The sequence below is a fragment of the Asterias amurensis genome, chromosome 12 (genome assembly GCF_032118995.1).
Source record: "Asterias amurensis chromosome 12, ASM3211899v1".
In the NCBI taxonomy this organism is placed as follows: Eukaryota; Metazoa; Echinodermata; class Asteroidea; order Forcipulatida; family Asteriidae; genus Asterias; species Asterias amurensis.
Genome location: NC_092659.1, coordinates 12,881,810 through 12,906,694, shown reverse-complemented (window position 1 = coordinate 12,906,694; position 24,885 = coordinate 12,881,810). Strand labels below are relative to the sequence as shown.

Sequence of the window (24,885 nt, the reverse complement as noted above, 5' to 3'; positions counted from 1 at the left end):
GCAAACATACTTTTAAAGTACTTTTAAATAAGGGAATCAATGTGTGGTGGAGAGGTTTTCAACTAGTGGTTTAATCCCAACGAGGCCTGGTTCTTGATAACTTTACCAAGACAAAGTCGAGGTAAATTATCAAGAACCATGCCTTGGCGGGTTTAAACCACTAGTTGAAAACCGATCCAACACACTTTGATTCCCATTCATAAATACATTTTCGGTCAAAAACATGAACACTTTTTGGTCAAAAAGTAAAATAAATGAAAAAATTATAATTGTTCAATGATTTCTTTCAACACAACACCCCTCCAGCTATGAAATGGTAAAGCCCTCCGCCTCCCTCGGGTAAACAACTTCTTATAAGGGAATGCTGTGCGCGTCGCGCGTATCGCGTGATGTGGCGATACTGTTTCAGCCGTTGCTCTCGACCAATAGAAATGAAGAAACTGTCTTATAAGAACAGGTGCAAGCTCGCGTGTCACGCCCATTTTTCAACATTTTTTACTGGTCATAAACAAAGGTGTATACACACCCACGTGACGCGCTCTCCACCAATAGGAATAGCGAAACTGTCTGAGGTATTTATGAATGGCAGTTTACATACAGCTTCCATCTAAAATATAGTTAGTAAATGCTTAGTATTGCTGCAAAAGACATCAGTACCATTACCTCCTACATCCGTCAGTGACTGCCTTTGCAATCCGTCAATTCTATAAATAGCCCGTTCGTATTTCCTGATTGGACAAGGGTCTCCACTGAAATCCCAAGAAGCACTTAGTTCAGTCAAAGATGTCTGATAGTCCAGGTCATAGAGGTCGTTGGAAGTGACACCATCTTTGATTATGAAAGGTCTTAGCGGCTGAAGTCCTGCACTGAATCGACTGACGAAGATGCCATTTGAGACTGCCGTGCTGGACAGACCAGCTTCATTGTATCCTCTCACTGTAGCATAGACCCTTCTCACATCACTTAGATCAAGATTGGTTATCAGCTCTGAAGTATGGTACCTATCCACCTCATAGAACGATTTGATCTGAGTTCCTCCCGGTGTGGTGCCTAATGCTACTTCATATTTAGTGATCTGAGTATCTTCATCTTTGAAAGGTTCCCAGAGGATCTGAATCTGGGTGATGGACTCCAAACACTCTCCATCCAACCCTAAGCAGTCATCTGTGTTACTGCAATCCCAGCTAAGCTGCCTCTCTGGATTGATGTGATTCAAGTTATGAACACCTGAAAGTTCCACCACAACACCAAAAGACGGCGGGGTGTCATCAATTGTAATGGGGCTGGAGAAGAAATATGTACTCTGGCCGACAGCATTGAAAGCCTCTATGGTGACAAAGTAGAGTTCGTTGTGCTTCAGTTTTAGATCTAAAAAATAATTATATAAGATTACCCATCGTTAAAATATTTGTTTTGGTGATGCACTATATTATGTCCGAGAGTTGCCGAGAGTTTGCCAAGCATTGCCAAATTAACAAAATTTATAGTTTGCTGAAAGAAGACAGATAACGAGTTGTCTTACCTTTGGTACTGTAGTGTGTCATATAGCCTGGTAAATTGTCTGATACAAACACATCATTCAGACCCTCTGCAGTCCCGACAAGAAACCTAACAAACTCAATTCCTGACTCATCATCTAAGAAATCAGTCCAGCTGCACTTGAGGGCGCTATTTGCATGTAAGAAAGATGGGCACGAGACCTAGCAGAGGGAGACAAAGTATAAACCATTATGGCAGCTTCTAACAGTATAAACAGCCTTAACAGCTGTCACTATTTGTACAACAGTTTGCACTTGGGATACATACCTTACCAGCACTTGGTGGAGTGGTATCTATAGTTAAACTGGTAGTATAAACTGTTTGCTTCAGCCCAACACTGTTGATGGTCTGGACAGTCAAAATATTAGGCAAACCTGTCAACAAAATGGAAGGTTTTACATTTAGACATTGAATAAAAACCTCTATTTACAAGCCCGTGAGGTCCCTATTCTGTAAAAACCCTTTTTAAACATTGTTTGAAACTTTCATTTGTTTTAAAGCGCCCTTTCTCCTTTAATTCACGTTTAGCAAAATCACCTTTGGGTGCGGGTTTCACCCTAGACGAAGAAATGTAGGAATTGTTGGTTTGTGTCAGTGGAAACACGTCATTAGCTCCTGCATACTGTCCCAAGGAAAAGTGTGTTGCAATGATGTTACTCTCCAAGTCTTCTACATCCCACTTGGCATTGATAGAGTCAACAATGAACTGATATAGTTGGACACCACCAAAGCCCTGAAGATAACACGTGAATAACGTTAAAAAAACACAACAAACATGTTTAACAAAGCAGTATAGTATCATCTTTAAGATGGCAAACGAAAACAAAACATATTATTTTAAACAATTTACCGATTTCTAAAGCATTATCAAATTACGGCATCACTCACCACATCAACAGTTGTGTCGTATTGACCAAAGTCAGTGATGTTAAGGTTTGGCGGTGTAACATCTACTGTAAAACCATTGGAGACAGTTTCTAAGACATTGTCATCATTGGTTATGGCACGAACAGTGCTGTAATACGTCATGCCATGCTGGAGAGGTAGTGGAGACTGTGCCTTGCCATGACCGGCGAGACCTGTTTAACATAAAATGTGAAACACCTTAAAGGCAGTGGACACTATTGGTAATACTCAAAAGAATTATTAGCATAAAACCTTTCTTGGTGACGAGTAATGGGGAAGAGGTTGATGGTATAAAACATTGTGAGAAACAGCTCCCTTTGAAGTGACGTAGTTTTCGAGAAAGTAATTTTCCACAAATTTGATTTCGAGACCTCAGATTTAGAACTTGTGGTCTTGAAATCAACCATCTAAATGCATAAAACTTTGTGTGACAAGGGTGTTTTTTTCTTTCATTATTATCTCGCAAGCTCGATGACCGACTGAGCTCAAATTTTCACAGGTTTGTTATTTTGTGCATATGTTGAGATACACCAACTGTGAAGGCTAGTCTTTGACAATTACCAATAGTTTAAACCAGAGTTATTGTTATGAATTTTCCCTTTTTTTCATATAAAGAACTTCATTGTTTAATGCTGTTTAGTAGAATATGAGGAGATAACATTACCTGGCATGTCAGGGTCACTTCCAGGCACCACTCCATCTGAGGTCAAAGGTTGGATGTCCTCTCCTCCAGGGGTCGTACCAACTGCCCACTCATAGGAAGATATACCATGCAACTGGCTCTGCACCATGGAAAGGAAACCAATCCAATTAAGAAGAGCACGTTGATACTGTTTCTTTACAGTATACTATTCTTTTTATAGTAGTGCTTTTCCATAACTTTTTAAATTTCGCGGTTTGTGGTTTTAACTATTGGCTGGTCCATTTTGTGGTTTATATTTTTAGAAATCTTGTATGCTCTTTGGTTTTTTTTTGCTCTTGTTTGCAGCTATTTTTAATGTGTACCGCGCCTTGGGGTCCAGTCATGGATGTAAGGCGCTTTATAAGCGTTGTTTATTATTATTATTTTGAGTTCATTATTGTGATCATACTTAAAATGTATGGTTTTAATGACAGTCTTACCTCAAAGTCATCAAACCAAATTGTGACGATCTCTCTATCTTTTTGAGCTTCCTTGTCCTGAAGCATGCTTGGACCATCAGTCACGTACCCTAAATAATACAAACAAGTCACAGCCGTATAGAGAAAATTATGTATAACAAAGAAGGCAGATAAAAATTTACTATTAAAAAAAATTTAAAAAAATGCAGGTACATATCTAACCGGCTGCTCTGTTTCAGCTGCCGCACACATGACTCGGAAAGATTTTGAATCTTTATCATAACAAACCTGTCTGATCCTGTTCTACAACTCTGATTGGTGAGGAGCAAATGATGTCACTGAATGCACCCGCACCATTCTCGCCTTTCACGCATACGTAATAGATAGGTCGGCAGTCCGCAGTAAACTCTTTATCATGACATGTTGATTGGTCAGTAAGTTGGAGGTCAAGGTTCAATAAGACACCATTCTCTTTTGGCCCCATTGCTGTGAATGGTTTGATGTCGTCAGTTTCTAAAGGGAAAATAATGAGGTTAATACATGTTTAACCAACATTGAATTAAGGTATGAATTGTATAATAATTGTGACGTCCGTATCTGCCAAATCCAATAACTTAAACAAAAATACACACTAGCTTTGTAATGGTTGACCTAAAGTATATACAACAGTTTCTTTGATAATTTTTCAGGTTTCAATAATTAATTTGTTTCTATAAAGTTGTACTTGATCGTTAATATATAATTGCAAGCACAGTGTAATTTTCCTTACGTGAGGCTGTGCCAACAGCGATCCAGTAGTTCTTAATACCACTTTCCCCATCAGTTCCGAGCCAAGACGCCTGAATGGTAGAGCGACTGTTCTGGAATAAGTATCCATTGATGACTTCCTCGCCTTCACCATCTACATTACCACCACGTACATACCTCATCTTCACAGTTATATATAAACATAAGGATAACATCTTTAAGCATTATTTTGTTTAACATGTTTAATATGGTTTAATATAAAAAGGCATACAGTATTGACAACTTTTACATGTTTTGAATAATTTTTCATGGTAAATTGTTCATTTATATATGTTGATCATTATTTTTTATTTAAATAACATTTTTTTTTAAAGAGAACTACATTTTTTTTTTTTTTTAACAAATATATAGTATCCTGGCAATGTTTTGTACTTCGAATAATCGAATTAGATGATAACAAATCATAACACAAAATGAATACACTATATAATTATACGCTCTTTTATAGCAGTCTCATACTTATCTGTACTTACCAAAGGTGGAGTGGGGTCTACCCTGATACCACTAGTCTCATGTGATGCTACCAGTTTAGCCTGGTTTCGTGCCTTGATTCGTGTGATATAGATGGCACCTGCACGAAGTGACAATCCACTTTGCACATGGGATGTGGTAGTAACGCCTAAAATCGGCTCAAAGCTATTTGGATTCAAGTCTGAAAAAGGATACCATATAAATATGTTTATTCATTTCAATGGCAACATTGTAAATATATCTAAATTATCCAAATTATATCCAAATTTTCTATGAAAACAGGTAATAATATTAATGTATAAACTTTATTCAAGTTGACTGTATCTATTGCTGCAGAAGAACGTGCCCTTTAAGTAATGTTATTATGCTACCATAAAATTAAAATAAAACTTTAATGTTTTATACCTGCTGGGAAAACCTTGCGTTTGTTACCCTGTTGCAGTTCATAAATGGCCATTTCATATGATGAAATCCCAGATTCCTCGTCAAAGTAGTCCCAATGAACAGCAAGACTATCACTGTGTGTCTGTAGCAAATAATTAGAAAACCAATTGGAAATGGCGGAGTCATTAGTCACTGGCAAAACCCTAGTTAGACAATATCCTTGTGCTGTTTTAGTTTACCATGGAGGAAGGAAGAGAAGGAGCTCGAACGACTCGCAAAACCGCAGAGTAAAAAAAGAAAACCCTGACAATGCCCGTCTGACCAATGGACAAAGATAGGAGACCTCCTGCTGGACGGCCGATTAGTGAGCACGATTAGATCTCTTTGAACTAAGGTGTGGTACCGCCACTGTGCACCGTTGCCTTCGTGTAAAGTTGAATCATTGGAGATGAGAATTGTGAATACACACGTTTTCATTTCGTTTACATGGAAATATCATAGCATTATGTATCTTTACATTTTTTGCAACTTTTCTGTCACTAGCGGTGGTTCAAAATTTGGGTATTAGCACATGAGGGTGGTTGGTATTCAGTTGTGTTTTTCAATTTGGTGGGCGAATGTGTACACAAATTTTATCAGGTTTCAAAAAAGTTGTTTTTTTCTTTATTATATCCATACGACATACGACACCATAGTTGAGTGAAGAACCAAGTGCGCACGCGCAAACTCACATACGCCAGGTCGCCCATTGTCTGTATGTGGGTGATTACGAGGTGTTGTTTAACGACCCCGGTACCACGGTTTTGGCTTTTGAAGTCCCTTCGTTCGAGCTCCTTCTCTTCCTTCCTCCATGGTTATACGAAAGTGATAGACTTCAGAGAGACTTGTTTAAGGCAGTATCCTGGTTCACTATGTATGTACATGTAGCACTAAGATTCCAAAGTTGTTTTTTATTGACTGAAACTGGTTGCATGTACATGTAAACCGCTTCATGTGACTTTGTCATTAGACTGATTTTGTGAGGAATCACAGTTTATCTTGTCCTTCAAATAGTCTAGGAGAATTGATCTAAAATATTATGTTTTAGCTGAATAATTGTTCTCTAAGCTTCTATGGACTTTCATTAGTGTTTTTAATTGTTAAGTGCACAGAAGCATGTTTTAATGGATGGGCGCTATAGACATTTTCATTATTATTATTTTATTCTCTCAAGCTGAGCTTTCAAAGTGCCGTTTTGAAAAAGCAACATTGAATATGTTCGTGCAAAGTGTAAACTTTACGAAATAAGACCAAACCTGGAAGTCTACATCTTGTCCAATAACAAGCCCGTCTCCAAGTGATCGTAGTATAGGAGGAGTCAAATCCACCAGGAATCCATTGGTTGGAGTATCAATGTGATTGACAGCCTGGTTGATTGTACGTAGGTTAATGTACACCTGGTCCTTGTGGTGAAGATGGAAATGATGCCACTCAATTGACGAGACATCGTTGCCCACTGATTCACCCTCGTGGATAACCTCAAAATCATTGGTTGAATTTTCACTGAGAAAATAGAACAAAACATATGACTTCAAATGGAATGTCCTAACCTCCTTCTAGGACTTATGAAAACCATGTTTCTTTGTGTTTTCTTTAGAGTAATATAAGGTCAATGACTCAATTCGTAGAGCTTTTCAGTAGGAAAATAAGACTCACAATAAACATTTAAAGGCAAACTTTGGAGCATCAGCTGTATGATGCTTGGCTACGGTGAAAATAAGTAACCTGGTTGTGATTTGAGTTTAAATCATTTTATTAGAAACATTGACCTACATTGTGTACCTGTCATCGTGCTTGCGGTAAATTGTGACTCGGTAGTCTTCAATACCAGACTCAGGATCAGAGAACCCCTGCCATCGAGCCGACACTGTGGCTGGTTTGGAAGAGAAATCAAGGTCCTTTGTGCCTGGAAGGAGGCCGTCGTAGACGCTTCCTTGGACGGGTGGAGTTAGATCAACGATCACTGTCGAAAAACGGGAATAACTTTTTAATTTTCAAGTGAAATTCAAGTTAATAAATTTCTCAACAAATTTCCTAGCAATTTGGTAATGTCCAATCTGGGAGAAGTCATTGTTTTGTGCGACCTTTGAATATAGAGGGGTAAAAGTTTGCATTTTGAATGATTTGATTGTTTTGTAAGGGTCACCCTGTCGACAACACAGTTAATTAAAACAACCGGTGTTCATGTATAATTAATAAAGTATTAGAAAGATAGCACTAGTAAGTTATAAAGGGGATGAAATGAGAGTCTATCCAAACTGGTATTAGGATAAAAGCAGTTTGTAAAATTACCCCCATTTGATGAAGCCGAAACATTCAACTTGTCAAAACCACCGTGGATTGCTACAAGCGTTGAGTAGTAGGTCTCGCCGTGCTGGAGGGTGACATACCCAGAGCAGGTCCCATGCTCTCGGCGAGACACTTTGACAAAGTTCACGACGTTGCTCGTTACAGGTTGGGTTCCGACGGCCCACAGGTACGAGGAAATACCTGAATCGGGATCAAACCAGTTGTACCAGTTTCCACAAATCTGTTTAAAGAAGTTGACACATCGGATTAACAATCAGATGATAAAATCCTGGACACTTTTCTAAGACTAACATCTACTCGGCTGTAAATAATGAATATTGAGGTCTAATTACATACTTGAAGCAATTTTGAAGAAGTTTGAACTTTATGGCCGATTAAAAACATTCCTACATGCCTACAATTACTAATGTTTCACTCAAAACATGGTTCCCGCATTATTCAGAATGCAGTTACCACCTTAGTAGTCCAACCTTTCATTTTCCCACACTGATCAGCTTTTTGTCCTCACCACGTTACTCCGATAGGTTGGTAGGCACACCATTGTTTGTAAACAATTAACTTTGATTGTCTGTTATTTATGGGCGGCCAAAAGGGCCAAAAGCTAAATAAAATAAAAACTAACTATATTTTTGAAAACTAACATAAAACACGAAAATTAAAGAACAATTACAATTAATTAAAAATAAACAATAATAACAATAATAAACAATCAAAATTTATGTGTTGATCGTAAATACAGAGCACCAAAAGTTTAAAATGAACAAAATAATACTAAAATAAAAAACAGCATATTGTTAATTTAGATTAAAGGGAAAAGATGAGCAATTAGTCAAAACTTGAAATAAAATGAAAAAATATTAATCCACTAGAACAAAATATTACACTAAATATAAAAAAAGGTTATGATAAAAACATGTTTGTCCCTTTAAAAATAAATACACGAAATGTTTTTAAATTAACAATAAAAGAAAACTATCAAAAAAATAATCCATTAGAAAAAAACGACACTAAATTAAAAAAATCATTATTAAAAAGAAATGTTTGTCCCTTAAAAATAATTACACGAAATAATTTTAAATTAACAAGAAAAAAAAAAAACATCCAAAAAAATAATCCATAAGAAAAAGAATTCACTAAATTAAAAAAAAAGTTAAATATAAAAATTGTTTGCCCTGAAAAATAATTACACGAAATGTTTTTAAATAAAAAATACAAAAATTATCCTTACAAAAAATTACACTTTATATATTTTTTTAATTCTTACCTAAAAACCACCAACGTAAAAAAACCGAAACAAACATTGAGGGCATCAAACTAAAGACAAATTGTGTAAAGGACAAAGTTTGTAAAGGACAAATTTTGTAAAGGACAAATTTCAGAATCAACGAACAGAAATTGTTACGAACTGACCATAAATGAACATAGAGGGCGCACATAATGGCAAGTCGCGAATTTCTTTTCCCAATGGTTTTATTAAGGCCAAGACTTTGTCCAAGATTTTCCATTGGCTGCAAGACACCATCATTCATCGTACTCGCCGGGCCAGTGTTCCCCTATTATTAAAGCTTTTATCATGTTATTAGAATAGCTCTATATATGGGTTGAAACATGTGACTTCATGGAGCCATAATTAAAATAAAATAAAAACTTTTATTTTACATGGGTAGGTGTACATGTTCATGTACAGTCCATGTGTGTATGGTGGTGCAATAAAAACCAAAGATCGTACAATCATTGATAAAAACCTGTGCTTTCATGGCTGATCATGTGTGTGCTACCTGCAAGAATAAAAAGCTCTTGTAAATTCGGGAATTCCCCAGGAATGTTTTTTTTTTAAAGTACACACAGCCCAGGCTGCACTGGAGCCCCCAATTTCATGGCTCTGTTTACTGTGCGTATCAACGCTTGTGGAAGCAGGGAATGGACCCTTCCCATGAAATATGCTAATTACATTCACGCATGCGTACAGACCCTGTTGGTTGGCAAAAGCCATAGAGTTGTGCACTATAAGCAGACACGCAATCGCGTCTCCGTCACGCATCCATTAGCCGTGTACAAAACAGCGCGATGTTCCCCTCATTTTGCCAATCAAAACGTTAGTGCGCACGCGCTACGTGCAATTTACATATTTCATGGGAAGGGTCTGTTCTGCGCTTATATGTCATTCAAGCATGTTAACAAGATAGTGGGGAATTTCGGCACGTGCGCATTCGCACTCTACGCGTAAGCACAGAATCGGCGCTTGCGGAAGCAGGGAATTCTGTGCTTACGGCAAGCCTATTATCACGGGTTAGCGGCGAATTTTGGCTTCTACGCATGCGTACTCCCTGTTACTAGGCATTCTATGCTTACAAGGCTAGCGCAGAAATTCGGAGCTTGCAAGTAAGCGGGGAATTGAGATCGTAAGTGCAGAATTCGGCGGTAAGCAGAGCCATGAAATTGGGCCCAGATCTACAGTTGCTCATGTGTTTCAACTTAACAAAAAGTCTCCAACCTTATAACAATGGTTGTTCCAAGCTACGCAGCTACATGTATACTCAGATACGCTTAGGTTTCAAGATACGCTTACTTTCCTTCAAGTTACGCTATAATATGAAAACGGTGTACATAGCCCGAGTCAAGCTACACTTACGTTCCATGTTTACTTTCCAAGACAGCTACGCTTATGTTCCAAGATATGCTTACGTTCCAAAAGATATGGTCACGTTCCAAGCACGCAGCTACGCTTGTACATTCCAAGACACATTTAGGTTCCAAGTTACGCTACAATATCAAAAGGTACGCGTTCAATCCGAGTCGATAGTCTCACGTTTCAAGATTTGCAGCATCACTTACGTTTCAAAAAACGATCTCAAAAAGGTCTATGGACACTTTTGAATCCCTCAAGATTCCCTTCCCCCAAGATTAAAAAATCTTTTACTGTGAATACTAACAGGGCCCACCTTCATTTGTTAGCAAAATACTGCTAACAAAATTTCTTCACTACAGTATCAACAAATTTAGTCGGGCACCAGCCATAAGTCCACAATTTCTCCTCATTTGGTTTTCAGAGCAAATTGTATCACTAACTTTATTTTATTTTCATGTTATCCCTGATCGTAAGCCACCAGTCGGAGTAGGCCAGCTTTCAGCTTCTTATGGCAATGCTAAATATGGTCTTATACACGTACACCAATAGTTTTTAACTATTTAGTTTTAAGTCGTCTTGCAATTGCATGGCCAGCATCTGAGACCATAGAGCAAATAATAGCTTTAATAATAGGGGAACACTGGCCCGGCGAGAAGTGATGTACGATGAAAAATTCGCTTTTTGCAGCCAATGGGAAAATCTTGGCCTATAAAAAAAACCACTAACAGAGAAAAATTCGCGACTCGCCATCATCCGCACCCTCTATGTTCTTTTATGGGATCAGTTGATTGTTCGTTGATTCTGAAATTTGTCCTTTACAATATTTGTCCTTTACAAAATTTTTCCTTTACACAATTTGTCTTTAGTTTAAAGCCCTCAATGTTTGTTTCGTTTTTTTTAACGTAGCTTGTGCAGTTTTAGTTTACGTTGGTGGTTTTTAGGTAAGAATGAAAAAAATATATGAAGTGTAATTTTTGTTAAGGACAATTTTTTTTTTTTTAATTAAAAACATTTCGTATAATTATTTTTCAGGGCAAACAATTTTTATAATTAACTTTTTTTTTTATTCAGTGAATTTTTTTTCTTATTGATTATTTTTTTGGATAGTTTTTTTTTCTTGTTAATTTAAAAACATTTCGTGTAATTATTTTTAAGGGACAAACATTTTTAGTATTATTAATGATTTTTTTTTAATTTAGTGTCATTTTTTTCTAATGGATTATTTTTTTTGATAGTTTTCTTTTACTGTTAATTTAAAAACATTTTGTGTATTTATTTTTAAAGGGACAAACATGTTTTTATTATAACCATTTTTTATATTTAGTGTAATATTTTTTTCTAGTGGACTAATATTTTTTCATATTATTTCAAGTTTTGACTAATTGTTCATCTTTTCCCTTTATATTCTAAATTAACAATATGCTGTTTTTTATTTTATTATTATTTTGTTCATTCTAAACTTTTGGAGCTCTGTAACTACTATGAACACATAAATTTCGTTTGTTTATTATTGTTATTATTGTTTATCTTTAATTAATTGTAATTGTTCTTTAATTTTCGTTTTTTTATGTTAGTTTTCAAAAATATAGTTAGTTTTTATTTTATTTAGCTTTTGGCCCTTTTGGCCGCCCATAGTTATTTCACCATTTTATTTCTAGATGCCTCTCATAATTCGTTGTGTTCTTTTTGCATAAATGTATATATTTTGTGTTTGTGCTTTTTGTGACTCTGAGGAAGAACCAGTTTTGTTTCATTTTGATTGAAAGCAAAGGCCACCCACAAGAATTGTTTTTTTTACCTCATTCCTGTCTTTAGTGAACACAAGATCTCGGCCAGCATAGGGTCCATCGAATAAGTCTCCAGCAATCGGTGGCGTGTCATCGACCAGTATCGGTCCATCAGCATGCTTCACAGTTCGAAGGTCAACTACAGAGGAAAAACAAAGTAACCGGGGAATGACTAGACATGAATTAGATTGATACGAGAGAAATCCAAATAGATTCTAAGGGACTTTAACATATATTTAAATGATGCGGTACCTGCTGCTAAAATAACAAGGGATTCGAACTGCATCGAGCCCCTGGGCTAGCTTGATCAGCATCTGCTCTAGAAAGGCAAAGTTTGTGAGTTTGAATCTCACTCGAGTAATTAACCTGTGGATTTGTTTCCACATAAAACATTTCTTGCAGACCTTTCCTAAAAACCACAATAACTGTGTACCATTATTAACAGCTCTGACGATCAGCCAGCATGGTATGCCATTTGGAATCTTGAAGTCAATGAAGAGTTGTTGAGTAACAGCAACGGCTTCCCAGTCATGCAGTGATATATCCCTCGGTGTTCTTCCGGCTGCAACATGGTACTCAAACAGGCCGGACTCTGGGTCACTGTAAATCATTCAAAATCGCATTGAGGTCTACTGTTACTTGATATCTCAAATTCTTGGGGACAAAATCCACACAGGCAATTTTTCAGGATGTTGTAGTTAATAAAGTCTTTCAAGTCATTTTTTTTTTTCTAATCCCCGACTGAATATCAACGACTATTTTGAAGTCGGTCTTGTTTGTCCAAAAATAGGTTTGCATGTCTAATTTTAAGTCTTGAGTTTGAAATAGTGACAAGTGTATCAAAACAGCATACTTTAAGCAACATCGATTATGGTAATAACTGTCAGAAACATTGTATAAATAAATGTTGTATAAAAGATAGGGCTTAGATTGAACTCACCCTGCCTTCACCTGCACCCCAATACGACCAATAGATGAATCATAAGTGATGTTTTCAATGCTGTAGATTATGGGCGGAGTGTTATCAATGATGAGGGGTGTGCTATGACATACAGTCAGTGCCATCGGGCCTCCAAACTCCACCTTATTCAGAGCACGTACGCTGGTAAAATAGGCACCATCTAAAAAGGTACATGCAAAATAGACACAAGTTAACCAGTCGTGTCTGAGAGATTTCTCTTTAACAAATTAAATTTCCCCTTTTGGCAGACTGGTGTTCATATCTCCAGAATGGTAGAAATATTGTTTTACATTATAACCCCAAGCTACCAGTGACTGTGGAAACAATCACTGAATGGGAACGCAACAATTGTTTTCCTGCATAACCGCAAGGCGATCTTCTCTATGACAACTTGAGGGTAAAGACAGAAAAATGAAAACAGTAATTAAATACAGGCTTTGTGTCACAATGCCATATTCTACCTTCCTCAGCAAATAACACATTTTTACTTGATGAATTAAAAAGGGCTCGTCCACAGTTTTTAGTCACGTGTACAAATGATGCATGTGATAAACTTATAGGTCCAATAAATATTTGAGTATGTATGGGATGGGACTTGCTCGGTATATTTAAATACCAGGTTGATAAAGTAAGGTTTTGATGATCATCATGTTATAACCTCTCTAGTTTTGTTTTAATTCGATGTTTCGATTAGTGTGCTAGCTAAAAATAAATACATGTGAATTTCTACCTGGGAGGTTGACGTTGACTACCAGTCCCTGATCGTGCCATTGTGATTCATCAAAGAGGTGTGCATGAGGATCTATATGGCTGCTGACGTCATCACCACACACGCTGTAACCAATTGACCAAGTGTAGCCATGGATACCGGTCTCGTTATCATGGATACCATCCCAGTTTGCTGGGGAAAAAACACAAACACAACATTTGCAATCACAACAATCACAAGTTTACTATCGGGAGAAAGTGATACACAGATCTCGAATTTGATGAATTTTTCTTTTAATTCTGTTCAAAAGCAGAAGGATTAGTATTGCAAAATTTAGTCAGGTTACCTGCCAATATAGTGTTGCTTCTTGTATACAGCTCGTCCACAAATTTCTCAACACCATTGAAGACAGTCGTTGAACCGGGCCCGTCGATGATGTATCTGATCAAGAAAAAGCCATTATTAACAACAACAAAAACAATCATGTAACTTGGGATGAACAAATCCCTCTTTCTTTGGTTTTGCCCTGTTTCTGATTGTGTTTCTTCTCAAAGTTATAGCAGTGCATAAATGCACGATAGATACATGTAAAGTGACTTGGATGAACTAGATGTTTTGAAACAAATCCCTTTCTGGAAACCCAGTAATGCTTCATGTTGTTCCAACACCGGGGAGGATTTCTCAAAGAGTTAAGACTAGTCATATCTCGGGTTGGGACAACTTACTCATCCTAACTATGACCGGCCATATGTTTTAAATGTAACTCATAGGAATAGTTTTAACTTTTTGTGAAGTCGACCCCAAACCCCATACAGTACCACCCCACACCCATGCAAAGCAACTTGAGGGAGAAAATGTAATGACCTACCTATGATTATCAAGAGGTGTATCCTCAATACATCGTCTCTCCCATTCATCAGGAGTAAACTGAACACATGGCTCATGTACAACCTCGTCCCTCGATGCATTGACGATCAAACCAGGCTCTGGAGCTGTAAAGTCTGCCAGGATACCCACAGATGACACGATGTTCTCATACGCTACATAGTTCAGGAGCTCGATGTTGAAGTAGTAGATGTTGTTGTGATCGAGCAGGAGGGACTCGTGGTTAAACTCAACAGCATGGCCAACACCAAAACGCTCATAATGATTGAACTTACCAGACTTGATTCAAAAAGCCAAACAGATGATACAGAGTTAGAAAAAAAAACATTGTTTACAAGTGCATTTACTTTTTCTAGGCATGGTGCAGTATTTGACTAAATGTAATTACAAAGGGTTGTCCGGCTTTCCACTTTATCTTTGAACTTGATTTGTTAACTTGTACAGATTTTGTTCATATTTTAAAATGTTTCTAAATGTTTGTCATACTTAGGTTGAACATAAATGTGATACATACAAAACTTGTACACAAATTGTATGAATAAATACCTCATGAACTTCGACCCCGTGACCCTCAATCTCTTTAAGGAGTTCACAAATCTTGGAATCGTAGTCGTAGTTGAAACTCAGACACTGTGTCTCGGGGAGGGCAAGGCAGTCACGGGCACAGAAGTCAGGATTAATGTGAGTGATAGTGGACGTTGGTATGGAGATGAGGCGTCCTTTCTTGGCGGTGGTAAAAAAGTCGAGGTCATTGACTGTAACAAGTGAATGAACAAACATAATAGGAGAATAATTATTTTCTGTCTTACTGTGACCATGATCAAGTGGGGGTTCTGGGGGGGGGGGGGGGTGTCCAACGGGGAAACCCCCCACAACAAATTTATATCCCAATTTCACAAAACATTTGTTGACTGGTTTGAAACAAAAAAGTTAGCAAAAAGTTACATAACAGGTCATCTGCAAGCAGGGATTAAAGTTCCAGCTCGTATAAGAAGCGAATTCCATGGCCACGTTAAAATGAGTGTGACCGATTTGTTTTCTCTCCGGTAATGTGGGTGAAGTCATCAACTTTTTAAAGAAACTAACAAAATACATTTAATTACATGTGGTTCCAATGTACTCCCTCTTTGTAAAGTCTACCGTGTGCCAGGCTACGATCTGATCACCCCAGATCTCGGATCCAAACCCCACTCCTTCTTTCAGCATCAAAATGACAGAGTCATCATACACCACTGCTGAAGCACGAAGGATGTGTGGATGACTGGTTAAAGTGAAGTCAGGAGTAACACGACCCGTTGGGAGGGTGATGTCAAAGGTCGGCAGGCTGCAGGTTGCGGTTGAGGTACCTCCACCATTGTTCATGGCATAAACAGTGAAGTGAAGTGGGTGGCCACCAGGCAGAATCTGTAGACAAAACAATTGTACAAAACATTTCCAGAAATGATTAAAGTGCATGTTTAAAACAGTTGAGCAATGCTTCAACCCAGAGGTTTTAATGTTGTCCGAAAGAGAATGAGTTATCGATGTTTAAAAACATGACTGAATGTCGTAGAGCGTCGGTGTTTTCAAGGTCATGCAAAGAAATAGAGCTACAAAACCTCACTTAAGTTACAAACTTTATATCTACATTGGAGGCAAAAGGGTCACCAATTTGGAACCATTCTTGGAGCAATACTTGGTTCCCTTACAAAAATATACCAATGGTAATGATTGGTATCTAATGGTATCTAATGGTATCTAATGGTACTGAATGGTATTGAATGGTGTCCTATGGTGTATTAATGGTGCTTCTAATGGTAATGTAAAACTGAATGGTACATCTTTTCATTTAACAATGGATTGACTTGTTATGAATGGTATGAGTGGTGTGTCAATGGTGCTGTTAATGGTAATGTGAAAATGAATGATAGATCTCTTTGCTTATCAATGGTGTTGAACGATGTCCAATGATAAAGATTAGTTATGAATGGTGTCCAGTGGTGTGTCAATGGTAATGTGAAAAAGAATGTGGTTTATTACCAATGGTAACAAATCATCGGCAATACCATTCATGATATTCCAAATGATTTGTTACCAACCAATGGCAACAAATCAATGGGAATATCGTGAACGGTGACAACACAATTGGTAACGCTAAAGGAATGTTATTAACATTGATTCATAATCAATGGTAATATCAATGGTACAAATTAAATGGTATTACCAATGGTGCAATTTCAATGGTAATACCAATGGTACCAATTCAATGGTTATGCCAATGGTAGAAATTCAATGATATTACCAATGGTACAAATTCAATGGTAATGCCAATGGTAGAAATTCAACGGTAATATCAATGGTAGAAATTCAACGATAATATCAATGGTAGAAATTCAACGATAATATCAATGGTAGAAATTCAATGGTAACACCAATGGTACAAATTCAACGGTAACACCAATGGTACAAATTCAATGGTAATGCCAGTGGTAGAAATTCAACGGTAATAACAATGGTTCAATTTCAACGGTACACTGTTACACCAATGGTACAGATCGGTAACACCAATGGTACAAATTCAACGGTAACATCAATGGTACAAACTCAACGGTAACCAATGGTACAAATTCAGCGGTAACATATGGTACAAACTTAATGGTAACACCAATGGTAACCATACAAGCGTTCCAAAACATCAATGGAATGGTAATCAATGGTAATTGCAATGGTAAATGTAATGGTTTTTTCTACGGTATACCATTCATTTTTTGTGTAAGGGTTGTGATTACCAAGGCATCATCACCTGTGATATGATGGCTGATGGTCCTCCATATTGTGTCTTAGAGAGAACATCGCTCCCTCCAGGTACCGTCCCAACCTGATAGGAAAACGTCACTAGGCTCTTGTCATCAGCAGCGACCACCTCAAGTTGAAAGGCAGGCTCTGTGTAGTCTAGACCAGGCACCTGCTCAATACTGCAATGGCTGGTTTGTTCTGTCAGTTGGTTCTGTAACAAAAATTGTAGTTTTTACTTTGAGCATTGTTCCAAAATCTGAATTAGGTTGTCCCAATCAAGATTTTACCAACTCAAGTATTACAACTACTTTTCACATCTACGTATGCAGACACACACGCGGCCACCCCAAGAAACAATTCATTTACATGTAACAGAAACATAGAAATATACAAGCCAGTCATGAAATTTTAATTCTGGCAAGTTTGATGAAGGTGACTCCCACAATCAAAGCAAAACGTTTTTGTTAGGCTGCTGAAGCATCATTATAGTGTCTTTAAAGGCAGTGGGCACTATTGGTAATTACTCAAAATACAAAAAAAGTTACTTGGTAACGAGTAATGGGGAGCTGTCGATTGCATAAAACATTGTGAGAAATGGCTCCCTCTGAAGGCTTTAAAACTTAAACGTTTAAAGAACAGTATGTACAACATTTCATTGATTCAGAAATCATTTACTTGTTTCAAAACTTTCTTCCAAGGATATTTTGAACAATAAGCCTTACTGATCGAGGCAAACAGTTCTGGTGTATCTCAACATATGCATAAAATAACAAACATGTAAAAATTTGAGCTCAATTGGTCAGCAGAGTTGCGAGATAATAATGAAAGAAAAAAACACCCTTGTCACACAAAGTTGTGTGCTTTCAGATGCTTGATTTCGAGACCTCAAATTCTAAACTTGAGGTCTCGAAATCAAATTCGTGGAAAATTACTTCATTCTCAAAAACTTCGTCACTTCAGAGGGAGCCGTTTCTCACAATGTTTTATACTATCAACAGCTCCCCATTACTCATTACCAAATGAGGTTTTATGCTGACAATTATTTTGAGTAATTACCAATAGTGTCCACTACCTTTAACTTGCTTTATTGAAGAAAAAAAGACGGTTTTATTTTTCCTCAGCATATCAAAAATAATAATTTGTGTAAAAGCAGTGTGGGTTTTTTTGCTTTTTGTCTCGGTTTTTTCCCCTGTGAAACACCCCATATGCATGAGTCTATTCAGTATTTTAGTGATGTCTCTCCTTGGGCCATGAACATTTATCATAAACATTCATAAACACTGCAATTTCTTCAGACGTGTCCTTACCTCCGTGTCCAAGATAGCTCTGGGTCTGCCTTGAAAAATGACCAGTACTTACTTGCTTTTCGTAGTATTTTCTCCATTTTATTCATATGGAAGTAGGTATGTGCTAAACAGGAATGTTTGTTTTTCTTTGTTTATTTGGCTTGTCTGATATTTCATCTTTGCACCCACAGAACCCAGGCCCATCATTTTGAAAGGGGTTTACAAGCTCGCGAGCTTAAGTAGATTAGTTATGATGCATTATTGGGTTCATAACAGAAATATGTAATAGTTGTAGTATAGAGTACACTCACACACAACCATGAGATATGCACTCCACCCACCCACGAGACATGCACTCCACACCCCCCCCCCTTCACACACACACACACGCACACAAGTGTGTAAACACCTGCAATCGTGGACCCTCCTTTGTTCAACTCTTTGTGATAGCAACCACGAACCCCATTGTACTCCTTTGTGATAGCAACCGTGGACCCATTGTCCCTTTTGTTATACATGTAGGTACCCAGTTTTAATGTGGTTAACCCCCCCCCCCCCCCCGAACACACACACACAAATTGTAAATGTAATACCAACCTTTAAACCAAAACATTAAAAAGGGGTTAAATTTATGCTTGCGATAGAAAAACACAATCAGTTGACTTGCAATGTTAGAGAGTTACATGGAAGAAAAGACGCTCAGGAAAAGGGATATTATTATGCTCTACCAGGAGTTGGTTTAAGTTTGGAAATTACCACAGGAGTAGAGTAAGCCACAATCTCTGGTGGAGACTCATCAGGGTCCTTGGTGTGAGTATCAAATATGTTTGCATTGATGGCATCGACTTGGTAGCGCCACAGTTCCGTCTGGTATAGCGTCTTCTTCCCCAAAAAAGGGATCTTCAGTGTGACTTTACCTTTTAGTCTGATTATCAAGGGGATCATCTGTATGTCCATCTTGATTCTGAGAATTAACGAAAAATACTAAGAGGTTAACGACAAAACACATAGCAACTCAGAGCTCAGAGTATAACTGTCATGGTGCCAGAACACATGCAAGACTTTATCTTTATAGAACAGACCCACAGAATATTACCCAGAAATCAATATGTATCTGCATGGGTGGATGTAGGTGATGAGGAACGTCTGGGCTCATTTGGCTGTCGGTACTGCACACTCTATAGCTAAAGAAGTTCACTTGGTCTCAGGAAATGTTGACTAGTGCTGTTCACATGACAGCAAACTAAATGGAGTCCCTTCAAGCTAAATTTTAGCATGCTTGTAAAATCTAGCAATGTTTGACAAGATTTTGCAAAATAGCTTTCACAAAAGGTTCATTTTGTAAAGCTTTAAAACCATGCTAAAATTTAGCAACGGATCCTTGCTAAATTGCTCTCGTGTGAAAGGGGCTATAGAGCCCGGTGAGAAAAGTTGATACTGTGCGTGGTGTTCAGCAATGGTAGTCGATAACATATCTATCTGGGTATATCTTTCTACAAATCACGAAATTATTACCCAACATCCAGTGGGAATTTAGCAAAGAGTAGTTCTGCGACTGTAGGAAAGCTTGTATGCAGGACGTCTGCCTTGAGTTCAAGCTCGCCATACAATATGAAGCCGACTGAAACGTAACCAGTAACGGAGCAACCAACCATTGGACTTACACCACCCTGTTGATACAAATAACACAAATTTTATCACAGGTCTTTGCTAAACCTCTTATTTTGCAATTGGATATCTATGGGTTTTTGGTTTGTGTTATATCTTTGGTGATGTATATGCCTGAATAATAATATTTGTTTCAACAAAATAATCTCCTTGCACAGGACTCTTAATGATGTGGTGCCTATCTTTAATACATACCTTGGCTTTCATTGACACAAGGGCCACAGACACAGGGATCTTCAGGTCGAAAAACCCACCAGCTTTAATACCTGTGGAAATCAAATCTCTCATATCAGTGAAATAAGAAATTGCATGAAATGCACACATTTTTCATCTGAGGATTCTTTCGTCTGTGGTAAGCTTCAAGCCCCTCTGTTCAAACCCCTCTGTGAGCACATTTCCTACTACAGAAGTCGCATGATTTGTATTTCTTTGTTTTTCTCAGTGACCATGCCCACTGCAGAGCGACTTAAACGTCATTGATATCCTAGACTGGACCATGTAAACATATTTATAAATGAGGAATGGGTTCAGTTCCCCGTTTGCTATTAGCCAAGGGAAAATTTCACAACATCATACTATGCACACAAACCGCATTATAGGCCGTAACCGAATTGGCGTCTATGGCTACGTTGTTGCTAAGGGTGTTGCTCAGGACATGCTAAACTTCAGCGCATGATGACGCGGAAATCTAGCTGTAGCCATAGCTGTAGCCGCCAAATCGGATACGGCCTAAAACACAGCCGACAAACATCCAAGCCACTCTTAAAATGAACCCATCCACTCCCTATTTCCAAGCGGCGCAGTTGATACCAGCCCGAAACTTTGAACATCTTTGTGATTTCTAGGGACCCAAATCAACCTCACACTAACTAAACGTCACTGTTACCAGTACTAAAGAGGACATGCACACTATTTGTGTGATTGTTATGAAGTAAACAACAACCATGCTGTGATGTATAAATAATTAATCTTAAAACTCAGGATATGTTTTTGTTGGAGGTGTGGTCGCAAGGGAAAAGGTACTTTTAAGGAAGAAATACTTACCGAGTTCTAAATGGATGAATCCGCCAAGAAAAATGTCCCATTGGAGTCGGAAGAAAACTGCTTCCCTCCTTGGAAATGGAATTTCTCCTCTCAGAACGAAATCAAACTGTTTGAATTGATCCTGTGCTTTGCCATCAATAAAGACATTGATAAACTCGCTGACCTTTTATGAAAAACCAATGCAAAATACAATTCACCGATGATACCAAAAACATTAACACCAACATTGTCTTTAGGGTATCTGAGCTATGCATATAATGTTTTATTGATTGTAGATACATGTACCATTCTTTTTATTTTTTTTTAATTTTCAGATGGTGAAGTCTTTTTTTGTCAGAAAATGTCTCAATTAAAAAAGGTATCACTATTAGAAATAAATATGTAAAGTTAAAGCTTCAACTACACAAATACAAAAAACCTAAGTTAAAAAGTATTATGCACACAAGTGAGAACATCAATACAAGTGAGAACATCAATACATGTGAGAACATCAATACAAATCAACCATTAAGCTGTATAAATTGAGAATAATAATACCTAAAAACCTTAAATATTATTACCTTGGTATTTTCAGCTTCGTTTGCTGGAAGTAGTGGTAATATAAATCCGTGATAGAAAAAAAATAGAGAACAAGAATAAGACGAAGTTTGCTTACAAAGGTTCGATAAAGAGCTCGCAGATCTTTCATGAGTTGGACGACAGTAAAAGGGTCGATGTTTTGTAGATCCAGCATTGCCTCTAGCTCCCCAATCGTCATGTTGGCAATCCGATTACCAAGAGCATCAAGACCTTTCACTAAAAATATTTGGAAAGACAAAAAAACAAACTTGTTATTTTCAATATTTGGTCCCTGCTGCTTATCATTGCGAGTGCATTTCAATAATCAAGATCCAAACGCCACACGCTTGTAAGTTGATGGAAATTCAGTGATGAAGGAACACAAGTAAAATACAAAATGAAAATCGTACATGTCATTCCCCCGCCGATGATCACATTTCCCTGCCATGCGCCTGAGTCGGCTCCAGGGCTCAGGCTGAGGTCAAACAAACTGGCTCCTCCTATTGTATATAAAACAAAATCAAATAACAGGAAATTAATTCATGTGAGCTGAAAAAAACGATTCATACCGTTTGTTATTAAAGGAACACGTTGCCTTGGATCGGTCGAGTTGGTCTTTGAAAAGCGTTTGTAACCGTTTTTTATAAAATGCATATGGGTAGAAAGATGTGAAAGTAGAATACAATGATCCACACAAACATGCCTCGAAATTGCGTGGTTTTCCTTTTACCTCGTCGACTAACACGTCGGCCATTTATGGGGGTCAAAATTTTGACTCCCATAAATGGCCGACCATGTTAGTTCGCACAGTAGAAGGAAAACCACGCAACTTCGAGGCAAACTTGTGTGGATCATTGTATTCTACTTTTAAAACATCTTTCCAACCATATGCATTTTATAAAAAACGGTTACAAATGCTTTTGTTTTGACCAACTCGTCCGATCCAAGGCAACGTGTTCCTTTAAGTGATACAATTTAATGTAGGCCTACTTGTTTTTATTCATATTTGGTTTTACCCGATGTTACTGCGATGGATACATCTCTCCTTTTTCTTGATGGAACGGATGTCTTGTCCTCGTTACCAAATATCAAGGTGCCCAAAGCTCGACGACTTTCAGTACCAGATCCAGCCACCCCTGGTAATGAAAATTGCAAAAAGAATCCCGCAGTAATTTCTCACAACCAATCCTTAAGTTAGCTGTTGTTTGGAATCCAAAATGGAATTGTTATGAATTACAAATGGTTCTCTAAAAAAACTGCTTGGGTTTATCTGAAACAAATCAACAGCGTTTAACCATCGTCACAATAATATTTCAAATCTTGCCGACTATGAAAAATTAAATTGCAAAACATTATGACTAAAAGTGAACGTAATTTTCAGTGCTAAAGTTACTTTGCAACACTTGCGATTCTGGCTTTTTGAATCTCAAATAGCCTGAAAAATAAAACTAAACTTCAAGTAGAGTTGTGTTATGTTTTAACCCATATTCCTTTATATGTATAACCAGAAGAACATAAACTCACTTGGCTGTATATCCTTTTCTGGCTGAAGTCTCACAATACTATTCTCTTCTGAGGGAAATATTCGCGAATATGACCGGAAAATTGTCCTGAAATATTCAACAGCCTTATCGACAGAGTTGGCAGTAAAGTCTTCCATGCTGTTTGTGCTTTCTTCTGAATCATCGGTTCTATGTTTGATAAAAAAACATAACATAAACATTATTGCTTTTAGTTTAAATAGTTGACATCTTTGTAAAGAATGTGGCATCTCATAAAAATTAGGCTTTGTTACATGATTAAACTAGTCGATCATATACTTGTCGAATCACAAAACTGATTACTCAATGTTTAAAAAGTTGCTGTTGACTTATATTTGACCCCAAAACATTATGTTATTTGATTATGATGCGTTTCGTTTAGATTCATTCCTATGTTTCGTCTCATCCACATCCATCCATTTTACGTACAGATCGTCCACGCTTCTTCTCTTCCTTCTCTTACTGCTACCTTCCTGTCCACACTGTGAAGCAGAGAACATCGTGTCTTGAAGAACCATAATGGGATCATTACATCTCCCCTGCCAGCACACATAGAGGTCGAGGTCAACATCATAGATGGACTCATGGGGGCGCTCTATATTGTACCTGGATAAAACACAGAACCAATACAATGTTGGGTGATAGTGAAAGTATTACAACATACAAATAGAGTTGAAACCAACGGTTCTTTTCAGAACCACCCCAACTCATTAGAGATAGTCATTACATGGTGTTTAATACCGCAAACCTTTCTATATCGTATTTCCACCATGCAAAGTTTAAAATCCTACTTAACATAGAAATAAAGAATTTTAAGAACAAACGTAATACTTAACTATGGCTATTATGCTTTCTGAATATAAGCTTACCTGATTTTCACGTTACCAATCAGTTTCTCCTGAGAATGTGCTATAAATATATATATAAAAAACCAAAGCAACAAACACTTTAGAATATTTTAGCAATAACAATGTTCTTTTGAGACTGTTAAAAATAATTTGTACCCTTTTTTTAAATTCATGTTCGTCCTTTGACGTCGCAATTGTTTTCTTTGACATATTATGAATGTGAGATTTAAGGGTACATGTACATGATTTGTATGCTGGTGGTTGTTCTCTGTGGCCATAATAGTTTAATGGTAACATTGCTCAATATTCAATATTTCTGGGAGAGTAGACAGGCAATCAAATTAACTTACTTTGCAATGTTAAGATGTTTAACATTTCACTATGACTCCATCTCTCAAATCCAAAGGAGAAACTACTGGTACATGCATCAAGTTTCACCCATATTGAAAATGACCTCTGAACTACGTCCAAGTCGAGGGTCAAGCAGCAACCAACCCCAAGACACGACTCATTCAAAGAACAATAAGACGACATGAACGATGGAGGAGACAGCGAACCACAACCTGAGATGAACACAAGTTATATAATTATATAGGATTGTGTTTCAGTCCATGTTGTAGGCTGTTTGAGAAGTGAA

General features: G+C 37.5%; 1 protein-coding gene across 3 annotated transcripts in view; it reads right to left on the bottom strand.

Moving 5' to 3' along the window:
- Positions 1–24,885, bottom strand: part of LOC139944885 (uncharacterized) — a 175,711-nt gene that overhangs the window by 34,284 nt on the left and 116,542 nt on the right. For all 3 annotated transcript variants that reach the window (XM_071942035.1, XM_071942037.1, XM_071942036.1), the window contains 34 exons: positions 24,599–24,811; positions 24,270–24,309; positions 23,830–24,006; positions 23,384–23,550; positions 22,876–22,995; positions 22,270–22,359; positions 21,957–22,096; positions 21,302–21,464; positions 20,453–20,523; positions 20,105–20,259; positions 19,346–19,553; positions 17,311–17,514; positions 15,632–15,932; positions 15,075–15,283; positions 14,512–14,807; positions 13,990–14,084; positions 13,665–13,835; positions 12,914–13,094; positions 12,407–12,573; positions 11,985–12,112; positions 7,540–7,777; positions 7,030–7,210; positions 6,504–6,750; positions 5,230–5,350; positions 4,827–5,005; positions 4,316–4,475; positions 3,835–4,059; positions 3,568–3,656; positions 3,110–3,227; positions 2,428–2,618; positions 2,077–2,272; positions 1,807–1,913; positions 1,523–1,700; positions 664–1,368 (listed from right to left, as the gene is read on the bottom strand). In XM_071942035.1, coding sequence (XP_071798136.1) covers positions 664–1,368; positions 1,523–1,700; positions 1,807–1,913; positions 2,077–2,272; positions 2,428–2,618; positions 3,110–3,227; positions 3,568–3,656; positions 3,835–4,059; positions 4,316–4,475; positions 4,827–5,005; positions 5,230–5,350; positions 6,504–6,750; positions 7,030–7,210; positions 7,540–7,777; positions 11,985–12,112; positions 12,407–12,573; positions 12,914–13,094; positions 13,665–13,835; positions 13,990–14,084; positions 14,512–14,807; positions 15,075–15,283; positions 15,632–15,932; positions 17,311–17,514; positions 19,346–19,553; positions 20,105–20,259; positions 20,453–20,523; positions 21,302–21,464; positions 21,957–22,096; positions 22,270–22,359; positions 22,876–22,995; positions 23,384–23,550; positions 23,830–24,006; positions 24,270–24,309; positions 24,599–24,811 — 6,231 coding nt within the window. The remainder of the gene's footprint in view (positions 1–663; positions 1,369–1,522; positions 1,701–1,806; positions 1,914–2,076; positions 2,273–2,427; positions 2,619–3,109; positions 3,228–3,567; positions 3,657–3,834; positions 4,060–4,315; positions 4,476–4,826; positions 5,006–5,229; positions 5,351–6,503; positions 6,751–7,029; positions 7,211–7,539; positions 7,778–11,984; positions 12,113–12,406; positions 12,574–12,913; positions 13,095–13,664; positions 13,836–13,989; positions 14,085–14,511; positions 14,808–15,074; positions 15,284–15,631; positions 15,933–17,310; positions 17,515–19,345; positions 19,554–20,104; positions 20,260–20,452; positions 20,524–21,301; positions 21,465–21,956; positions 22,097–22,269; positions 22,360–22,875; positions 22,996–23,383; positions 23,551–23,829; positions 24,007–24,269; positions 24,310–24,598; positions 24,812–24,885) is intronic.